Genomic DNA, 22980 nt, shown 5'->3' on the forward strand with positions numbered 1-22980 from the left:
CACACACACACACACACACACACACATACACACAAGTGGGGGAGGGCAGATGATGGCAGGGTGTGCACCCTCCATGACCTCTATTGTCAGCATACTGCCTGTAATTGCACCTCCTAAACTGGAGCTTGAGTTTAAATATTTCATACTACTGTAGAGATGTGTGTGTGTGTGCATGCGCCTGTGTGTGTAGGAGGAAGGTGAGGAGTAAGGCTGCAGGAATACAGATTGGAGCCTGCAGCAAGTCTAAATGTAATCTGTTTTAATCTAAATGACAGGTCCAAAACGGATGCCAATTAGAGTGAAAATTAAATAGAAAATGTAAACTGCATTTGTGCAAATGTTCATGATCACCCAGAGAATTTGGACTGGCTGTGAAAAAACAGGCTTATTTTATATATTTAATATCCAGAAAGTGTAGTCAACAATCTTCAAATCAGAGATAGTGAGTAACTCTACTGTCCACATGCTGTCCACATAGTCAACCACTGAGTAAGCAACTATCTACAGGGGGCCCTGGAAGAAAAACAGGAATATATTATATATGTAAGAAAAAAAAAGTTTTGATATCCCTTGCAAATTGTTTTACAAAGTTTTTGTTCTCCTATTAACTTTTTACATTGTCTCCAAAATGTTTTGTTTCTCTCTCTCAAAAAAAATTCTTTCACAAAACTTTGCTTTCTCCTGCAAAAGTTTTGCATTCTCTCGCAAATTTTTTTACTTCTTTCAAAAAAGTTTTGTTTCTCACTCAGAAGTTTTCTTTGTTACAAAAAGTTTGTTATTTAATTTGGTTTAACATTCTGTTGGGAATGTTTTGTATTTCTCTGAAAGAACTTTTGTTCTTTCACAAGTGTTTTATGTCTCTCGCCAAAGTTTTTGTTCTCGTTAAATTTTAAAGTTATTTGACTTATTTTAAGTACGGGGGTCTTGTTGCTGCTGACAGGACACAAGCAAAATATTTCACATGATCACATAAAAAAATGTATCGGGGTATGCAGAAACTGTTGCAAGAAAAAAGAAATGCTTGTGAGAGAACATCAAACCTTTGAGAGAAATACAAAAACAAGCAAAAAAAAGAAAAACACAACAGAATGTTAAACCTTTAAAAAGCCTAATTAAGTAACACAAAACCTTTGCAACAAAACAAAACTTTTTTGAAAGAAGTAAAACTTTCACAAGAGAATGCAAAGTTTTTGTGAATACTTTTGTGAAAGACATTAAAACGTTTTTTGAGAAAATAAAACATTTTGAAGAAGAAGAAATATTGTGTGAAAATTATGTTTTTTTTATTCTCCCATCATATATATTCATGCATTTCCTCATGTCCAGTGTAAAGCTCCATAATTCTCAAACATATACATGGTACATAGTATACTGCAATGGACATGATTTTTCTCCAGGGAACCTCATGCGAAGGCTTTTTGTGGTTAATTCACTATTGAATATATTACAGTCTACGGTGTACGTGGGGGAATAATCCTGATGAAAGTGAAACATACAATTAGAGTCATTCCTATGCATTTTCTAATTGGAGTAAATTGGCAAAAAAGCAGCTCATTCCTGGGAAACGGAAGAGCCCAGTTTGGTATAGAATGTAAAAAAAACACAGGTGTGAGTGAGTGAATGAGATGAATGAATGACCAATCAATGTCAAGACATCAAGCCAATTATATCACAAGTGTCCACTGTAGAGACCACAGACAGCTGTTGAGCTGAAATCTTTTGTGGTTCTCCTGTGGCTCTGTAAAACTAATGCACATTAATCTTCATAACATCCAATTATCTGTGAAAATTTCATGACGAACAAAGCTTCGTTCAGCGGCTGCTCAGCAGCATGCTAACAAGCTGGACTCCTACCATCCAAGGTTTGCCTCCCACTGAGCTGTTTCTGCACTCAGATGATGTAAGACCTGCTTTATTCATTCATACTTCTCATCTGTGATCACACACAAAGGGCAGTGCCACAGGCACCCATCAATGTGGACCATGAAATATTTACTGAGCTCGCTTTGCAAAGAGGTCATGCTGGGAAGATACACTCTGAAATTTGTGGTGTTTGTGTTATTTCTCAGTTGATTCTCCCACTTTCTCTCTGAAGGTCACAATCCAGTTCTACTTTTTTCTAGCATGAATAAATGTGATTATACGTTTTTCTTATTTCAGTGCAACCTGAAGAGGACAGGACATGATTTTAACCCACACACACATACAATCAGTGACTGAAAACACTTCATGCTCTTAAATCTTCTCTGGGGATCAAAGGTTTTTTTGGGAAATGAAGGAAACCATTTAAGTTCCACTAATCCATTTTAAAAAAAATATTACCATCAATATTACCACATGTATCAAATGATGATGTATCATCTAAAAGGGATTGCACAAACCCATGGAGAATTATAGTCAACTGGGCAGTTCCCCTCCCCTCAGCTCTACAGAGATTTTTAGTCTCTTTTAACTCATTGTTTTGGTTTTATTGCTAATTTTTCAACAAAAAAGCACAGAGAAAATCCCTCTGTATGCTACTTTCCTAGCAACAAACACAAAGCAAAGTTAACAACTAACTGTTGAAGAAAGTGGAACATGTAGCAGCTTGAGAGTCTGATATTTTACTCAAGAGTTTAGACAAAATATAAGCTAAAAGATGAGTGAATATTCATCAGGTGACCAGAGACAATTCTAAATGAATGCTAATGTTGCTTTATGTCTGCTGGATGTTATATTTGGCATTTTTGCCATATCAGCTTTATAAGTTAGTATGTCAAATTTGTGTACACTTGTTGGGAGACTCTAAAAATTCTAAAACTCTTTAAACAGTTGCTTTAAACCTTTACTACTCAAGGTAGCACAACAAGCACCTTACAAAGTTGTTAGGGAGAACATGTTAGCAAACAGTTGCCTATTAACACATCCAGCAGATATGAAGCAATATTAGCATTCATTTGGATTCTGGCCTCCTGGTGAGTGTAAAGCCAATGTTCTCTCTCCTTTTAGCTCTGTTTTTGGTCTCCACCTACTCCTGAGGGAAATATCTGACTCTTTAGCTGCTAAATGCTCTACTTTGTTCACAGGCTAATAGCTAACTTTTTCTGTCTGCTGTTTGGTGCTAGGCAGATAGTGTACTGTGGGTTTATCAGAGACAAGCTAAAATAGGCCGCAGAGTTGGGTGATTTTTTTTGCTGTGGGTTTGTTACTATGAGTGACACCTTTCACATAGTCATTTGATCCATTGTTCATATAAAAATATTGATTGATGCAGCTTAAGTAAAGTAGAGGTTGATGACACAAGTTAGGCAGGTACAAAGCAAAAATGTGTTATTAAAATACATTTCTTCAAGGCAATAGTCATTTCCAGGCCCTATGGTGACACATAAATACACCTTAATCCAATACAAGGTATACTTCCAACACAGTTTAATGGGATGTTCCACCCTAATAATGAGGCAGCCAATGATTGACCGGAACCTTAAAGCAGACACACTTACAGACACTAACACACACACTCATACACACACACCTTTAACCACACACACAGACACCAACTCTTGTCCCCTCAAGTATTTCATATGTCCTCTTGCATGGTCTAAAAGGTGTGACCATCTATTAGGGACCACACGGAGGCTGTCCCCTCCTCTATCCCCCTGCAGACAGGTCCCTGTGCCCCCACAGTCACGCTCTGTCATCCCAGATTAAAAGCGGTGAGGTTGATAACTCACCCTGACTGCAGGATACGCACATCGACAGGAAGAAACAAGGATCTCTGAATGTCTCGCTGTCCCTTGGCACCACTAGCGCATGAACAAACAATGCTGCAGGCAGGCTTGTACTGGTCAAATGCACAAGAGTATTTTCATGTTCACACCCCTTTACATAGGGACATCTGGGCTATTAAATACACCAATCCTTGCATTGAAGCTGATGAATGCATTGAATACTCTTTATCTAAGTCAATATCAGGATAAAATTTCAACAGTGAAGTGAATAGCAGTTGAGTTTGCAACTCCTATGTGGGGCGCTTTGGATAGGAAGCACTGTATCACTCCTGATGAGCAGGTTGGCACCTTGCATGGCAGCCTCTGCCATCAGTTTATGAATGTGTGTGTGAATGGGTAAATGTTGCCATGTATTGTAAAGCACTTTCAGACTAGAAAGGTGCTATATATATACAATCCATTTACCATTTTCTTACACTGCAGTAGCTATAAAAGTAAGACATTATAGCAGCATACATGCTAATACTGTATAATGCAATTATAACTCAAATTTACAGTCCAAATGTCAACATTTTTAATTAAGTGGTGAATTGAATGATTAATTGGTGGGTCAAAAGTTATAGGGACCATTTCTAAAGTTGTATAAAATGTGTCACATAATGGTGTTTTCTGGCATATCCGACTGCATAATTACCAATTATGCCATTTTTCCTCCCCTGTGCTGACCCATTTGAGCGGTTCAGTGTTGTGTTATGAGGTGAGTTCTGATGAGTGATGTGCAGAGCTGCATTATTGGCAGGTTTAATTCTCAGAGCAATTGCACTGACCTACAATAAACCTTCAAGGATGATGGCCTAATCAGACCTAAGGGTGCTGGCTTTGGTTGCATTAATCTGTCTATGAGGACAGCAGGACACGTATATGTTCCCCGTTTTGTCTTAATCCAATGACTAGGGCACTTGGTGAAGGCCAATGCTGAAACTGATATTTTTGGATTTGTGTACATAGTACAGCTGATATCTTGGTATCACTTCTAACAAGGCAGTCTTTATGAAGGTTTTATTAATTGTAATTTAATGTATGTGTGATGATCACTCTTTAAGTTTGCAAAATTAGAGCATTTGTATAAAGAAAATGGAGGGTCTGGTGTCACACTTAGGAGGCTGAGCTAGCACTATAACTCGCTAGCTAATCTGCTACTGTGTTTATTGCCTGCTGTGTGATTAACACTCTGTTTTACAAGTTTTGGCTGGACTGCAACAGCAGGGCCAGCCCTACAAACACGAATGTCCATGACTGACAGACTGAGTGATGAAGTTATGCCATTGGTCAGCCGAAGGCTGCCAAAGCTTGGGACAGCCAAGTATCCCAGAATGCATTTCACACCAACTGGCAGCAATGGTGGATATTTTGAGACAGGGTAAAAGTTGTTGTAATTTTTGCTGTAGGACTGCTAATATGTCACTTTATTAAGTTTTAATATTTTTTCAGGCAAGAAAGTAACCATTTAGATTCCCAATATGTGGTCAGTTTATCCAAATAACGCCTGTTTGGAAATTTGCTCCAACATTTTAAGATATATGAGGAGCCACTGGCCTGGTAGACCAGCCGGTCATCTCAGCTGCTAGCAGCCTGACTCCTGAGACCCATTTTGATATATGATATAATTCCTTTTAGAAGATTGATGTTGGTCTCACAGATTAAATCTGACAATTGTAGCTGCCACATTAGTTTGTCTTAATGTAAAGTGAAGCTTTATGTTTTTACTGGATAGAACGACAGCGCTGTCTCTGGGACTCTATATGTACAGATATCACCACATTTCAATAAATAAAAATGTATTAAAATGAACAGATCAGTCTATATTAAATTTTTATCTAATAAGCTACATAACAATTTTGATTTTTATTGTAGCTACATTACAGACTGAATAACATAATTTACTGCATCTTTCTGTGTAGTGTCTCATATACTGTCCAGCCATATACTATGTTTTGACCTAGTCTTTTTATTTAAAGGGTGGACATCTTTCAGTAGGAATGATATGAAAATTACATTTGTTGTCTAATGGGTATTGATCTGTGTCCTTTTCATTATCTGATATTTTTCTAGACATTCTCCTGCTCCTGGAAGTCATCAGCTGGATGACAGACCCAAAACACTGTAAAAAAAACAAAAAAACAAAAAAAACCTGTAAGATTATTACTGTTATGATCTGTGGTGTGAGCGGACCCAAATGCAGACCAGGAGACAGATCAATAGTATATGTAAAAAGGGATTTATTGCAACACAAGAGATAAAACAGGTGAGCAGCTGGGGGGAATAGTGAAGGTGGGGTTTGAGACAGAACAATAGGAATATACTGAGGTGGGTCAGAGTGAGTTAGCGGGGCAAGTGGTGTGAGCAGCAGGCTGATCAGCAGGCAGGCAGGCAGAGGTAACCAGGTGGTGATGATCCTGAGAGCAGAGGAGATTTAACGTTAGTACACAAGACATAGAACTCGAGGAAATAACTCAGAATTACACAAAGACCGAGAAGCCGAGACCGTGTTACTACCACTGCAGCTGACTGAACGATCTGGCAAAGAGTGGCTGGTGATGCGGGGAAGATATACTGTCTGGCTGATGAGATGATGGATGGCAGGTGTGCTGATTAGAGCAGGTGCTGTGCATCAGGAGTAATCAGGGAGAAACCAGAGGAAGGAGGAGCCATGCCTGCCAGTCGCACATGAACACATGGAGAGACAAACAGGGGACAAGAAACACAAGGAAAAGGGGAAACACAGGAAACACAAGGCATGGCCAGGGTTGTGACACTTATGTTTGCATGATTATACATAATGAATATAATGTCATATTTTGATGGGAGGTTAGCAAGTCTGTGTCTCTCTTGATCATAGTTTTTACTTTTTTAAACATTTTTTGCATCATTCAAATCACAATTTGTTGAAACTTGATAGAGATGAAAGATAAAGAACTGTGGATAGTTGATTAACAAACTTAACTGCATTTTATCTTTGCTGTAGAAAGTTTTACTTTGTATTTCTTCATTGTTTCCCTTCTTCTACAAGTAAGCTGATAAGGCTATTGAAAACTAGCCAACTGACGCAGGGTTTGAATTACAGGGGACTGAGGGGGTGCTTAGCTCTCCCAAAAGTGTCCTGAGCTAACCTGAAAGCAACACAATTTTGAGTTTCAGGGGACTCTTGAAAAATTGATAAATAAGCATTAGTATTTCTAATGTTGCAATAAATTATAAGAAATACATAAAATATATGTAACGTAATTTTAAATGTGTGTCCACAACTTGGTCAGTGCATCTTTATCATCTGTCAGTAATGTGCGTGACAGCAACATGATTGATGGACATGTTCAGGGTGTTTATCATGGCTCATGGGCTTCTGTTTTGTGCGATTAGGTGTTATTATTGTTTGTGGATTCGGTGGCAGATCAACAGTTCTCAACATCCGGTCCTTGCAGTTTGGCGACTGGGCATGGCAGCCTCTCTCATCATTTCTGTCGTGCATTAAATAGGATCATCCCCATCTTTTTTTTTTTTTTTAGAAATTTTCCAAAATTGATCACTAAGTGATGAGTTAAATTTAAAGTTTTTCTGCATAAGTATTAGAGAAAGAAATAGCCTAATTTAGTCTCTCTCTCCCTCCCCTCCAGAGGCTGTCCAAGGTTCAGACTGGTTTTTAACTGCATGTATCGCCTTGAAAACAATGATTTGGCCATGGATGAAGCTTACCTTTGAACTTTAATTAAATGCTGTATTTCAGCTATATGTATGCAAGTTATCATACATATATGGCTTAAGTAATATATGTAATAAATGTAAAGGAAGGAAAGGAAAAGCCAACATAAAGTATCTTAGTAAGGTCTTTGGCCACCACATGCTGCCAGAACAGCTTCAATGCGCCTTGGCATTGATTTTACAAGTCTCTGAACTCTACTGGAGGGATGAAAATCATTCTTCAAAAAGATATTCCCTCATCTGGTGTTTTGATGATGGTGGTGGAGAGCGCTGTCTAACACGTCAGTCCAAAATCTCCCATAGGTGTTCAATTGGGTAGAGATCTGGTGACTGTGAAGGCCATAGCATATGATTCACATCATTTTCATACTCATCAAAACATTCACTGACCCTTTGTACCCTATGAATGGGGGCATTGTCATCCTGGAAGAGACCGCTCCCATCAGGATAGAAATGTTTCATCATAGGATAAAGGTGATCATGCCATGCCAGCAAAATGCCCCCCACAGCATAACAGAGCCACCATATCCCCTCACTGTAGGGGTTTTTCCTTTAATTTGTCATCTGTCTGTACATATAGCTTACATACATACATATGAGCTACACTGTACTGACGCCTTCGACTATGTCTGTTGGTCATGTGAACCTTGCCTTGCAGGTCGTTGCGGTCTGTGGAGAGTTCATTTTAGAGAGTGCTACCATCTTGTGAAATGAACAATATTCATTAGAATATGCATTAGAATAGAGTAATTGAACTACACAGTTTGAGTTAGAGGTAATAATTTCAGCCATGAATAAAGCATTGAAGAGATTAATGACACCTGGTACAGTGTCTGCCCAGAATTATTGGCCACTTCTGTACCACACCTGGAAGACACCAGGAGAACAACGGTGGAGATGTTGAGTTATGCCACACAGAAACAATCCCAAAGGGTGAGGTATTTGGATAAGATGTTTTGCACCATGTAACAGTTTGGAAACTTTGTCCTTCACCCATTTTGCAGTAAAATAAAATGAATATATGTAATATGTAAAATAAATGAGAGCAAGAGGAGTGGGCTGGCTGAAGCCAGAAGAGGGCAACCAGCTGAAGTTTAAAAGAATATATAAAGGGTTTTTATGAAAATCCATTAAGTCTGCATTTGTAAATGGTAATAAATGGAATTTGCTCTATTATCTTTAAAGCATTATTAAATTGTTGATCAGCCATTAATAAAACCGTTAGTTACTGCTTATAAACACGTTATAAAAGGTGTCTTATCAGAAAGTGGCCTCTCCCAGGTTAATATTCTTATCAAGACAGATGTGTCTGAAACAGGAATTAGACTCTCATCTGAGAACTTCAGTATCTTCAGTTTTAAATGGTTAAAAAAAACAACATTTTAATATCTGTAATACTGACAGACTGACTTGGGGTGGTAAAAGCCTCTGACACAGCATTTAGACCATGACAGGACCACATAACCCTCCAATAAAACTCAGGACAAGAACAAGTTCTACTGTCATACGATAATATAAGTGTTCTCCCACACTTTACAAGGCTTTGGCTCCATTAATTTCCACATCTTTTAAGTCTCTTCACTGCAGCAATAAACACATCAGAGCAGTTTTATTCTGCTACTGCTTGATGTAAATTTTTGCTTTGGGAATTCTCACAATACATTTCCATTTGTCAGATTTCCCTGGAGAGCTAGACCACTTTCCACCAGCCTTCCCGCCCACAACTCCCACTCAATCAAACGCACCATGTCCCTCGGGTTTTCTTTTCAACAGAGCCAAACATCTGAACACTGGTGCAAGAGCCTCCCAATGTCTCCACCCCCCTGCACCTCCACCACCACCCTGGACCCTAGGTAGGCTACTGAAACGCACCCTGCTGTAACAACACTAATTGTGACAGATTTGTTTACTGTGCAAGGCAAATGTCTTAATTGTTGTCAAGGGAGGGTGGGAAGGAAAAGGGGATTGATGGAGTTAGAGAGCGGCAGAGGGAGTGTGTATGTGTGTGTTGGGACTGCGGAGGCTGGTATGCTCATCTATGGGGATGAGGGGAAATGATGCGCTGTCACATTAAGAAATGTAGCAATGTATTACAACTCCCAGAAGTTATTCCATGCTCAAGGTTAGCCAAGGGTCTTTAGCTAGAATCAAAAGGAGGAAAAGTCTGTTTATGTATTCCTATATTTAAATGTCCTCACACAACTAGTTTATCCTCACTTCTACAAGGTGCCAGTCATAGGATGTTCACTTATTTAAATTAGTAATGTAGTCCTATAGTTTATGATACACAAATATAAATTCCATAATGATTCATCAGAGGCGGGACAAAGTCATAGCTTTGTAAATCACAAGTAAGTCTGGACTATGATGTCCCAAACCAAGTCCCAAGTCAAGACTGATAAGTCCTCAGTTAATCAAAGTACTATTTTGTGGTTCAAGTCCTAAACAAGTCATTATGTGCACTTCACCAAATGTAATATTAGTCTATTAAGTTTACAGAATAATTAATGCTTTTTACATTTAGTGTTTATTACTTTCAAATCACCTTTATAAAATTTAAAAGAAAAATGATCAGGTGTGCCATGGTATGTTATTCCTGTGACAAAAAACATTGTTTTTGAGCTGAATGATTTGCATATTTACATCCTTTTTTGGTGACCATGGCAGGGTCTTTACAACTAAATGAGATTATTCTATATAGTATATCTAGTATATCAATGGTCAGAAAAATAAAGAGTTGATTTGCTGCATGCTTTTTTTTATAGCATGTTTTTTTTTAATATTTTGGGCTTGGGGAGGATATCAAGTCATTCCAAGTCAGAAGGCCAAAGTCCAAGTGAGGTCATTAGTGTCAAAGTCAGGTCACAAGTCTTTGTTGATTTTGTCAAGTGAAGTCTAAACACACCTGATACATGACTGGAGTCTGACTCAAGTCCAGGTCATGTGACTCTAGTTCACACCTGTGTTTGATCCCTTCATGACTTTTAATCAACAAACTTTAGCAAACAAAATGCTAATTGCTGGATAACACAAAAAATGAAGAAAATAACAATTTTCAAGTCACTTTTTCCCTCTTATCCTTTGTATTGAGTGTAGTACATCGAAATCATTACAATTTAACTACTGAACGCTTATGTCAGTTTCCATTTGTTAGTTTTCAAGTGTTTCCTTGTTCTCATTAGTTAGCATTCCAGGTGTTATGCTTTCAGGTGTTGCTAGCTTCATGCTAACATCTCAGGCCTAGCACCAAAGCTAGCTTTTGCTAGCAACATTGAACAAAGCAACTGAAGGATGTAAATTCACAAAAATACTGGTGTTTATTTCATATCATGGAAGAAAACAGGCTAGCAGGCGTTTAGCCACACTCTGCGTTATTTCCTACATTTTAGACTACTCAACACATCACAAATGCTAACTTTACAGCTAAACCCACCATCATCATTCACCTCTGTAAATGACATCTCTCTGGGAACTACATATTAAATGTATACGTTTCAGACATTCTGACACTTTTGCAAAAATGTTTATTAGTGTGCCTTATTTGGAATTCCCATCAATTAATTGAAGAAAATTAGAAAAATGCTAAATTAGCGTTAAGGTCAAGGTGAAGTTAAGGTAGGTGTCAGGAATAATCAGTAAGGGTTCCTTCTGTAACTCTATCAGCAAACAATACAAATTAATAGATTTGAGCATATATCATGTAGCAATTTTCCATTCTAATTTTGACCTAAACATTTTCTCTCAGTTCAAATCCAAGACATGTGTGAATATTTTTATTTTATTTATTTTTATTTAAGACTGTAAATTACTTGTATGTTCTCTGATATTTTGCTAGTGTCATCCTAGTTAATTAGTGTTAAAGACAAAATTATATTTAATTTTTGGAATTTTTAGCATGTACTGTACATATTAGCTGCCTTATTGAGCTGAAATGAATGTGGATGTTCAGAGGTGGACAGAAATAGAGTACTCCCCCTCACCATTACACACTCAAAGTTATGGGCTGAACAGATAGTGATGGTGGCAGGGTCTCTTTCTGCTACGCTCCCGCTCATTTCAGGACTGTATGTGCTGCTGCATGCATCTCAGAGAAAACAGAAAATGAATGCGAGTCCTCCTTTGTGTTGTGCACTGTGCTGTGTGTGTCACTAACACTGAGAAGGCCTCCCTCTGGGCTCTGTTGTGTATTGCATGTATTTTTCCCGCCATGTCTCCCATCAGCTAAAGCACTCCAAGGCCATGCATTAAACATGTGTTTGAATGCCCCCTGCTGGTGATCTGCACACTCTGCCATTACTCACCTGACCTGAATGAGCTATTTTCCAGCTCTGAATCTGATCCGTGTAAACAAACATCCTCTTGGTAATACTGTGAAGGCCTTGTTAGTCTTGTTGGATGAGTAGGGAGAGGGCTTGGAGAAGATCCCCAAACATGAATAATTGAACAACCTTGAATATGTTGTCTTCTAGTTTGTGAGTGGGGGAAAAAAACTTTCAAACAATCTCAATCCACCCACCCAATCTCGACCTTTCTTCCATTACAAGCGAGCTTTGATGTGAGGTTTATTCTCCTCCATGCCCTTGTGTTATATCTCACTTCATCTGTATCTATGCCCCTCACTCATTTGTGTCTGACTTCCATCAGCTCCGCTCTCTTCTTCCTGCTTTTATATGACATTGGGTTTAGAGGCAAGTTTTTCCAGCGCCTCTGCTAAACAAGCAGACGGCAGCCGATCCAGCAAGGCTGAGCGCTCACAATGACTATTCATAAGCACGAAACCCTTAACCCAAATAAGCACCCAGCAAACACACTCATCATGTGTCCCCCGTCAAACGTTGGCTGAAGTAAGGATAGAGTCAATGAGGGAAATGTGGATTAGACCTGTCACACTGGTGTTTTCAAACATACTCTTCTTTTAAAATAAGACATCACAAGTGAAAGTGCAGATTTGGCCTCTGTTTTTTCTTTTTTGAGATTTAATTTTTTTTTTCTTCTGAGCTACTGAGACCTATATGAATACACAAAAATCATCACAACTCTAATTAACCTGCATATTCATATAACAGTATGCTACATAAAATTAGCTTAAAATAACGACTGTAACATTAGCAAGGCCAGGAGATTCAGTAAATTTTTCATTTTTAAGTTTTCAAGGTCAAGAACGAAATTTGAAACTCAACTTTTTATGCTGACATGGATGAGAAAAAAAATCAAAGTTGGAACACTGACAACTAAGCAAACTCTATCTGCTGTGATATGATCGAAAACTCCAGCAGAGCTACTAAATGGACCTTGAGGTGAATTTTTTTTGCCAACAAAATGTTTTCTTGTGTAATTTTGAAATTGAAACCATACAGTTTGTACAGAAAGTCATTTTCAAAGATGAATGATTTCAGTATTGAAATTTGTAACAGCAGTCAAACACCATTTCAGCACTATTACAATTAATAAGGGATGGATGAGTTTGTCTGTAGATGAATCAGGGTTTCTATGTGCATGGAAGTAAAGAAGCACTATTACTGCAGCGACACCTCACTAGTTAATTCCATATAACACTGTAATGTTTGTAATAGGTTTCACTGTTTAAGTACTTTTGCCAAGAAATCCTGTAGAACAAGTTATGTGTTGAACATAGTCTTCAAATGCCATTAAATTAATGGTTATAATCTACTAAATGTAACTTTTCAATTAAATTTGGTACAGTTGTAACTGTTCTGTGCTGTTATCTGCTTCTCCAACAGTAAATCTGAACTTTCTGAGCAAAACATCTACCAGGAAACTTTAAAGACGGAGTTATCTGCCTACACAAGGCCACCCCGCTGGTCTCTTACTAACTTGGTACTAGCATTATGTTTCCTGGCTGAAATTCCACTTTTCCAGTTTCATGCATTTTCGATTTTTATTAAATGGTGCATTTCTTCTGATTACAATACAAGAAATCATGGTGTTTCATTAATTAAATCATAAGCTAGCAAGTAATTCCTGCTGGGTTTGATTACTCCACACATCACATCCACACCGTGGAGGTCACAGAGAAGCGGTACATTAATTTTATTTTTGCCCAAAGCCTGCATTAGAACTAATTTCATACTAGTGTTTAAAGACTCTTTCACATGCACACAGACTACCTTCATCTGTCGACCTTGAACAACCCAAGCATCTCTGCTTCCACTGTCAGCGTAAGTGTGTTCAACTCTGACACTACAGTAATGTTGGCAGTGTCGGAGAGGGCAACACATCATTCATCAAGATACATCTATGAAAAGGAAAAAATTACAAAGAAGCTGAAAACTAGAGTTCTTCCCCAACCACTTTGGCTTGTGATCCATGTAAAAGCAACATACTTGCGACCCCTCATTAACAGTTGCATTCATGTCATCCAGTTGTGACTAGTTCAACAAAGGAATAATCTTTCACTCAGATGTAAAATAATCCAGTGAATTCATTAGAAAAATGGCAAACATTAGGGAAATTTAAGAGCAGGCATTTCAGGATAATTCCAATTTGTTAATGGTCCTATTTTTGGATCTGAAGATCTCAGATATAATAACTATTTGTTATATTTTTCTGGATATAAAAGAAACTATGTGGCCAAAAGTATATGGACACCTGAACATATGATTGAACATGTCATTCTTAAACCATGGACATTAAATCTGCTGCTATAACACACCCTCCACTCTTCTTGGAAAGTTTTAGACCAGATTTTGGAACTGGGTTGCAGGGATTTGCCCCCATGCAGCCAGAGGAGCATTAATGAGGTCCAGTGCTGATGTTGGGTGATAAGGTCTGGCTCAAAGTCAGCATTACGGTTCATCAGAGGTGTTGGATGGGGTTGCGGTCAGGGCTCTGTGCAGGCCAGTCAAGTTCTTCCACACTAGACTGGAAAAACCATTTCTATATGGAGCTGGCTTTGTGCACGAGGACATTGTCATGTTGAGACAGGAATGGGTCTTTCTCCAACTGTTGCCACAAACAAGAAAGCACATTATTCTCTAAAATATTGTTGTGTACTGTAGCTTTAATGTTTGACTTATTTGGAACTAAGGGCCATAATCCAAGTCTTAATGTTTGAACTTCTCTGTGCAGAATCCTGTATGTGTGGAGTTTGTTTTCACGTTCATTTGCCGAAGGATGAAAGCTTCTCTGCGCTCACCTTAAAACTGAATTTAAGGTGTGTACCTACGATTTGTGACATCACAACCAGTTTGGAGCTAATCGTGGTGCAGTATGCAACTTACACGAGTGTGATGTAGAAATCTGAAGCCTCCAGTGCTCATACACTGAGAATGGACTTTGAAATACATTTGCTGCTAGACATCTTGTGTCCAGCAGTTCAACTTTTGCAATTAAAAACATTTACATATCCAAGATTTTTCAGTGAAGGATAGATCTAATTTTTTTTTCCAATTTTTATGTGAAGATTTTTCACATCATCATTCAAAGCAAGTCTTAAAACACATCTGTAGGTGAACTTTACACAGAGATAGCATATTTGAGCTTGTAAGTGTTTCATTTGGGTTTTTTTTGGTATATTTTGTATAATGGTGAGAATCCAATGTGTCCCCATGTACACAGTATTTTTAATAATTCATTAAAATAACAATTCCTCTGTAAATTCAAATTATTCAAAATTACTAATATCACTGAGAAATGTTACAAGATATGAAACTAATCAGAATATGTTAATAACAAAATAAAGCTAATTTGTGATTTAGTATTGTAACTCCATTAAATTTGTATATTTGCAAGAGACAGATTAAAAAAGAAAACTGAAGCAGCAGAGGCCAGGATGTTCTGATTTTAAGTCTCTAGTATGGGTTAAGTTCACTACAGTTCCCATAATGCATTGTTTTGTTAGACCCTCTCTGCTTGTAAATGCCACTGACTTTCAAACTCCACACCCTCAGTTTTTAAAGCATGCTTGTAAAACCTGTTGAGATAACCCAGATGACATCATTATGATGTCATGAAGGTTATTTTCTCAGTCTGGTGCTCCTTTAATGAACTTGAACAACTTTTTAATTCAATTCCTGGCTGTAATAATACAAGCTGGATACACCATGACATTTTATTTGAAAAGGCTTCAGCTTGCAGTCAGAGAGAAAAGCAAACAAACACAGTCTGAGACAGAAGCTTTCATAACTACCATGTAGCCCATCACTTTCTCATTAAGCATGACTCAAAACTCTTTTAAGAGCATCGTTAATGACAGACATCAAAGTCTGACTCTGCAAGGCCTCATCAAAGCAGAAACAAGCAAGATTCATGCTCCACCTCATGAAACAAACCTCTTCTTAATGAGGATGTGCACTCTGGGTTGCCAACCTGTCTGCTCTGCTTACTGCAAAATGAAGGAGTAATTTTCCTCTTCCCTTTTCTTCCCCCCATTGAGGCAGTGGCTGAGACGTGTGAACAGGTGGAGTTGCAGGGCTGGGAAGGAGCAAAGAGAAATGGCATGCCTATCAATTAGCTCCGCCTTGTCAGATGTGCAGTGGTAGAAAGGACGAGCGAGAGACGGGAAATTAAAAGGAGACTGGAGTGTGTGTGTGTGTGTGTGTGTGTGTGTGTGTGTGTGTGTGTGTGTGTGTGTGTGTGTGTGTGTGTGTGTGTGACAGAAAAAGACAGGGAGAAAGATGATGCAAGGTTTCTTTTCATCCACACATCTTTGAATTAACACATTATAACTGGCAGTGTCACTCAAAGGCCTGAAAGGGCTGCATGGAAGCTTGAGGCAATTTGACTGTCACAACTCAAATAATGGATCCGTATCTGCACACATTCCAGCTATTACAGCTCCCAGGTGGAGTAAAAAGTAATTTTGCTGCTCTCAAACAATAGTGCCTTAATTTATATCCTCTATATGCTCTTCCAAACACCTGGGCTCTGGTAGATCTTTCCTGGAGAATTTCCCTCTGGCGCCTAAGAAGTGATGCATTATACATTTCCAATTTGGAAAGGTGGAACAAACAGCAGAAGAACTTGACAATTAAAGAGTTTTACCTACAGAAATTACTTTTTTTGCCGTCCAAATTTTTTAACAATTATATCTATCCAGTTGGAAATCCACTGCGTCTATGGCTGCCTTGATGAATCCTGTGATATTGTCATGGAAGGTGTGGGTCCATTTTCTCATACCAGTTTTCCACTTCTTGCTATGTATAATAATATTCCAATTAGTTTTGCATCATCTTTGTTTTGTAAGTAGAGGACACATTTGATTTTTGTAATGAATATCTGTTCTTCAAGCCATCAAAAGACTGTTGTATTACTATGACATCACTCTGACATGAAAGGGAGAAATATTCATTCCTCCATATGGAAGCCCGAAGAGACGAATGATATTTTAATAGGAAACTAACTAAAATGTATCTAGTGTATTTGAAGTAATAAAATTATTTTGAACTTCTACTTTTGTTTTCTTTAAACTAACAAAAAGAAACTCCTTCCACTTCAGTAAACCACAGTTCCATGTTGATCCAATGTATTTGTTTCATCAGGATTCAACAATTTAGACCATCTCTCTCTTTAAGTTGCTGCAGTTTATCTATTTTCATTATAACTCTTTTACTCTGTCAGATAAATTGTGTATATATCTTGTCTAAAATGGCAAAAAGAACTTGTTCAGCAAATTTGAAAGCATCTGTACAGGGTACAATATCCTAGAAAGTATGTTCATACTGTAGAGGATTATTTTGTTAGACAGTGATGACTGTATTTGCACGAAATTTGAAATTCTTGATTAAAGGATAAAAGGACTTTACACTGTAGGGTTTATATTTGATGTATTTTATGTTTTTATGCCTGATGCAGCTTAAGCTATTTGTTCCTTTCAAGTCAAGCAACTTAATGTGTGATTAGAGAGATAATCTAAATCTACTAATTGCTGTCAGTAATACTTGACAGGATGGACTCCATGTTGCCAACTGCTAATCAATATTTTCTATATTAACAAGAGATCATAAACAATTGGAATGTGAATGGGGTTGCTTGTAGGGTTAAACTTAACCCTAAACCCTAATCCACAGAGAAATATAACCAAATTTAGCCCTAATTTCCGCCTCTCATCTATTATTATTACATTCCAGTCACAGAGCTAAGCATCCATTTTCTGAAAGATAAATCCTGGTGATCTTTAAAAGGTTATTTAACAACACCTGGAGCTACATGTATTACTTTATGACACTGAGACGCCTAACTCAGGAGTGACCTAGTTGACATGGTGGCTTACTTTATTGTTACCGCAGTTACCTATTTTCTGTGTGTTGCATTCAAGAGAGAGTCTGAAGGCTGTTCTTCACTTGCATGATAATTGTCCATTCATTGCTTCCACAGCACATCAAGGTGAGTAAAGTCCATTTCCAAGTAAACAAATCACACAACTTACGGCACAAGCAGCAAAGTTTAGCACCACAGCGGTCAAAAACCCTTTGACCTTTCAGGGTCAAACACCTCACAACAACAGTGAAGTTGCTGCCTATATACCTGATTCACAGCAACAGGCATAGCGACACCCAGTGTATGCACCATGAATAACAACTAACCTTCTTGTTACTTCAGCAACATATTTGGCTCCTATAACACTTTGTGCTGTACACTACCTGCTCAGCTCTACACAGCAGACAGGCACAGTTAGCGACTAGCTGGTGAAGAAAGCGGAGCATCTAGCAGCTAAAGAGACAGATATTTTTCTCAGAAGTTGTTGACAGAACTAAAGGAGAGTGAATATTGGCCTCCTATTCATCCAAATGAATGTTAACATTACTCTGTCTGCTAAATGTGACAACAGATGATGTTCTCAAATGTTTTCCAACCATTTTTATGTTGTCAATAGTAAGATTTTAATGAGGCAACATTAAAGGACAGATTCATAGTTTTTCAAGTCTTTCTTAATACATCAGTCAGGTGCCCAAATGTGAAATAGTTTTTTTCCTGCCATAATTATCCCTCCTGTTCATACTGACCATTAGAAGATCCCTTCATAATGCACTTACAATGTAAGTGATGGGGGACAAAATCCACAGTCCTCCTTCTGTGCAAAAATGTATTTAAAAGTTTATCTGAAGCTAATATGAAGCTTCAATTACAATCTTTTTAATGCTAAGGTCCCTCTTTTTGTTACTATACTTCCACCGCAGCTCAACAGAGAAACACTGTCCGAGGAAACACAAAGAGGGAATTTGATGCTAAAAAGACTGTAAATGTGGCAGATATCCACTTCATATGACTAACTCAGACTGCTGAAGCCTCACATAAGCTTCACATCAACTTTTAAAGGCATTTTTGCATAAAATGATTGTGTGGACACACTGTGGATTTTGGCCCCCATCACTTACATTGAAAGTGCATTTGAAGGAGATCTTTTAAAAGCCAGTATGAACAGGAGGAATGATTACAGCGAGGAAAACCTCTTTCACTGTTCATATGGGCACTGTTCATATGTTTTAAGACACACTTGAAAAATTGTGAACTCGCACTTTAATGCTCTGCAACAAGGTAATGCACCACTACTACATGTCTAAGTCTTATCTTGCATTTCACATGAACTATCAGGGCATTAATATATAGCTTTCTGTTTAAAAGATTGAGTTGAAAAACGAAGGGATGAATAAGGCCAGAGATATAGAAAGTTTTAGTTTATATTTTCTTATTTTTATTTTAGTTTCTGTATCTATGAGTAAGGATTTCAAAACTGTCCTTGGTCACATGTGTAGTCTTCACCTTTAACTTCTACTCAACCAAACTACAATTTGTCGTCGAACTTTTCTTTGAATATGATTGGTCGAGTGAGAGGGGCGTCCTTTTTACTGACTTCTGATTGGCTCAAACCGCACTCCGCAGCTATCCGTTTGTGCGTCCGGTCAGCGTGTGTTACAAGGAGGTTTTACCTGCACAGTTGCTGGAAAAATGGCGAGTTGGTGTGTCCGAGCCGTGAGACAGAGCTACTCACTCGTAGCTTCGCCTGCGCTAGTAAGGTAAACAGCTTTCTGTGTCGCGTTTTCATCTGAAATGTGGCTTTTACAGTAATATCTGGCGAGGCGGTGAGCTCCTGTCAGCCTGCTAGCAGCGTTAGCTTTCGTAACCGAACAGCAGTGTTGACCTTTAGTTATGTGACAAATACAGAGAATAACAATGGAGCTGTGTTTGTGTGGGTGACAGCCTGGCTAAAACGTCAGCCTTTTTGCCTTTAGATATATATGATACTAAATAGTCAACTCTGTGAATGGAGTTTGGCGTCATGTCTCCACTATATTCTATTGGTTAGAGAGGGATGATGAAATAAGATGACATATGGTTACATGAGCTATTCTTCTATATAGAACAATTATAATTATATAAGATACAAATTAGGCTGTATAATCAGACATTTGTCATTGAATGACACATAGAGTAGTTGCATAACACTCTTAGTACTACTGGCTGTTGTACAATTGGCAGTAGAGGTTATTAAGCTGTCTGATAGCATCAGTCAGCAGGTCTGGAAAGAGAACCAAAACATCCTGTTGGAAAATAAGTAAAAGAAACACTGCATGCAGATGGGTCCAGAATCTCCTATATGTGCTCAGAGCACCTACAGTAGAGGTTAATCAGTTGATTAAGGGTCTGAATCTTAGTTCAGAACATAATTAAGGTAGGCAGATAGCCTCCAACACTTGACAAATGACCTGTTATTTCTGTCCTGCCCACTCAGAGCATCTCCAAGATTGTTATGTACAGCCACCCAGCAGAAGAGTGGCCAGGGGTCAGAGGAGGAGGCTGAAAAGCCTGAGCAGGGTGCAGCAGAGAAAGCCCTGACAGAGGAGAAGACCCAGCTGGAGGAGCAACTGAAGGACATGACAGTAAGTCAGAGCTGACTGCAGACAGGGTGGCTTCCAGACTCTAGTGTTCTGACATATACTTTATAATGACAGTACTCACACATAAAAATAATTTTTTGGTATGTTAACCATGTTTATGTCCCTTTTTTTTTTATAATTTCACATGAAACAGAAAACAGAATTGTTAAGTATGTTGACTGCTCTTCAGTTCAGGGGGCTTGACTGAATAGAGAACAGTTACAAATAGTGCTGAACCAATTAGCCAGTCAGTCGGTGGACAGAAAAATAGTTGACTATAATTTTCATAATTGATTCAGAGTTCATCAGGTCAACACTCTCTGGTTCCAACTTCTCTAATTTTAGGGTTTTCTGCATTTCTCTGTTGCTTGTAAATTGAATATCTGGACTGTTGGTTGGACAAAAGAAGCAATTTCAATACATCACCCTTTCAAATGCTCTGAAAGTAGTTCACAAGTAATTTATAGGTAAAACAGATGTAATACAGAGCTATTTAACTAACAATAGGTGAAATGGAAGGTCACACAGTGCTTATTTGTGAATGTAGGACATGTTTATAGCAGTTTAAACTCTGGAGCTTTAAAATCCTCTTCCATCTGACCAATGTCACCTTTACAAAGTTACTTAACAGACATTGTAACCGGTTAGTTTATAGGCCTGAGCTTCATCAGATAATGTGGTTTAATGTTGTGTTTTTAAACCTTGACTCACTGAATCACCTCATTTGCAGGAAAAGTACAAGCGGGCTTTAGCAGACACAGAGAACCTCAGGACGAGGAGTCAGAGGATGATAGAAGATGCTAAATTATACGGTAAACACAGTTTTCCATTCTTCTCCTGACAGCTCACATTCTCACAGTCAGACTATTTCACTGAAAAAGCAGATTTCACCTCCAAACATGGGCTTTGTCACAGGAAAAAAAAAGGAATCCTGCAGGAAAAAAAGAGTTCTATATCAAATATTCGGCAGTTACATGTTCCAACCACTGGATGTCACAAAACGTCTGTTTAACTAAATTGTTTACACTTTATGTTGTTATGCTGTTGGTTTAGTTTATTTGCTTGTAATTGTACTGTTAAATTAGTTTGATTTGTTTTTTCAACCTTTTACTTGACATCTTCAACACCTCAAGGGTTATCATGTAGATAGTACAGACTGTTATTGTATAACATGCTGAATAATGTTCCTTCCATCACCAGGGATCCAGGGCTTCTGTAAAGACCTGCTAGAGGTGGCTGACATCTTGGAGAAGGCCACAGAGAGCGTGCCCAAGGAGGAGGTGACGAGCCAGAACCCTCACCTGAAGAACCTGTACGACGGCCTGGTGATGACCGAGGTCCAGATCCAGAAGGTGTTCACCAAGCACGGCCTGGTCAAGCTCAACCCCGACGGCCAGAAGTTCGACCCCTACGAGCACGAGGCCCTCTTCCACGCCCCCGTGGAGGGCAAGGAGCCTGGCACTGTCGCCATAGTAACCAAAGTGGGCTACAAGCTCCACGGTCGCACCCTTAGGCCCGCGCTGGTAGGTGTGGCCAAAGCCCCCTAGAAATGATGATGTAACTGACAAAGTGGGATTTGTTTTGTTGCCTGGGCGATGGATGACCTCAGGTACAGCAGACTGGTCAAGGCACCCTGACATCCTTTTCCCACAAGTCTACCCCCACCTTAAGGTGCCTCAAAGAGACGGGAATCCAACTGAACTGAACTTTGTGTCTGGACAATATCCAACAGTTTTTAATAGATACATTACACTTTGTCTGGCACAGGACAGTAAAATTTCAGTTTGTCATCAGTCATGTGAGTCATTTCAGAAAAAAAAGTCACCAGATCACAGGCAGAGGCTGTAATGAGAGCCATATATCTGAACTGGAAGAGAGGCAGTGGAAATGTGATGTTTCAATTACTCAAAAAAAGTTAAAACAAATCATCATAAACTCTGCTAATTCTGAGACTTTGTTTTTTGGGTGAGCTATGATGTAAAACACACCCACAAAGTGAGTGGAGGTGATTCTGAAGTGCTGGTATCATTCCGGACTTTTGTTTAAAGCCCAAATAATGTTGAACTCCTCAGTTGTTTTGTTTTTTTTTGTTTGTGAGTTTTACATTCATGCTGTGAATAAAGCATGAAAGCATCTGAAGAAAGGTTGAGATTTTACTTTGTACTGATGTGGGCTTCATAACTCTAAGTTTAACATCTTTCTGTCGTTCATGTGGACATGAAGCCAGCCTCAGTCATTGTAATGTCCCTATGCCACAATTTGTATCTGTACAGTGATGTAACAGCTTTATCTGTAAACTATTAGAATAACTACATGTATGGACATCTGTCCAAACTGTCACAGCATCAGAATAAACTGATCAACTTTGAAAGGCTTGTTGGTTCAGTGTTCCTTGTACATACATCTATAAATAGAATAAAAACACTTACCCCAGTGGTATGTATGCTGCCATGTGAGTTTTGGTTTTGCAATATAATATACATAAATTAAATTTTGTGTTGTTCAAAGCTGTGAAAAATGGGAAAAAACTCAGTTGATTGTTTTTTTCCCTCATAAAATTGACTGTTGCATTTGGGATAATCAACAGGGCTCATCATGAATGTTTAATTAATATGAGCTATTTTTGTCAGAAAGTAGCACGTATTGGAAAATGTTGGACCAAATGCAACTTCACAGACCAC

General features: G+C 38.4%; 1 protein-coding gene across 1 annotated transcript; it reads left to right on the plus strand.

The window, feature by feature from the left end:
• Positions 1-19295: 19295 nt before the first annotated feature.
• Positions 19296-22670, plus strand: grpel1 (GrpE-like 1, mitochondrial). The gene is made up of 4 exons (XM_042401588.1): positions 19296-19438; positions 20155-20302; positions 21030-21111; positions 21500-22670. Exons 1-4 carry the CDS (start codon positions 19371-19373, stop codon positions 21844-21846), a joined length of 645 nt encoding a protein of 214 aa, XP_042257522.1. The 5' UTR covers positions 19296-19370; the 3' UTR covers positions 21847-22670.
• The last annotated feature ends 310 nt before the right edge of the window (positions 22671-22980 follow it).

This window comes from Thunnus maccoyii, chromosome 22 (genome assembly GCF_910596095.1).
Source record: "Thunnus maccoyii chromosome 22, fThuMac1.1, whole genome shotgun sequence".
NCBI classification, from domain to species: domain Eukaryota; kingdom Metazoa; phylum Chordata; class Actinopteri; order Scombriformes; family Scombridae; genus Thunnus; species Thunnus maccoyii.

What these genes read in the sequence shown, in the direction of transcription:
- grpel1 (XM_042401588.1), top strand. Translation starts at nt 19,371, where the DNA reads ATGGCGAGTTGGTGTGTCCGAGCCGTGAGACAGAGCTACTCACTCGTA. An exon ending in GCTTCGCCTGCGCTAGTAAG is followed by an intron (nt 19,439 to 20,154) that starts GTAAACAGCTTT and finishes CTGCCCACTCAG; the next exon opens with AGCATCTCCAAGATTGTTAT. An exon ending in AGCAACTGAAGGACATGACA is followed by an intron (nt 20,303 to 21,029) that starts GTAAGTCAGAGC and finishes CCTCATTTGCAG; the next exon opens with GAAAAGTACAAGCGGGCTTT.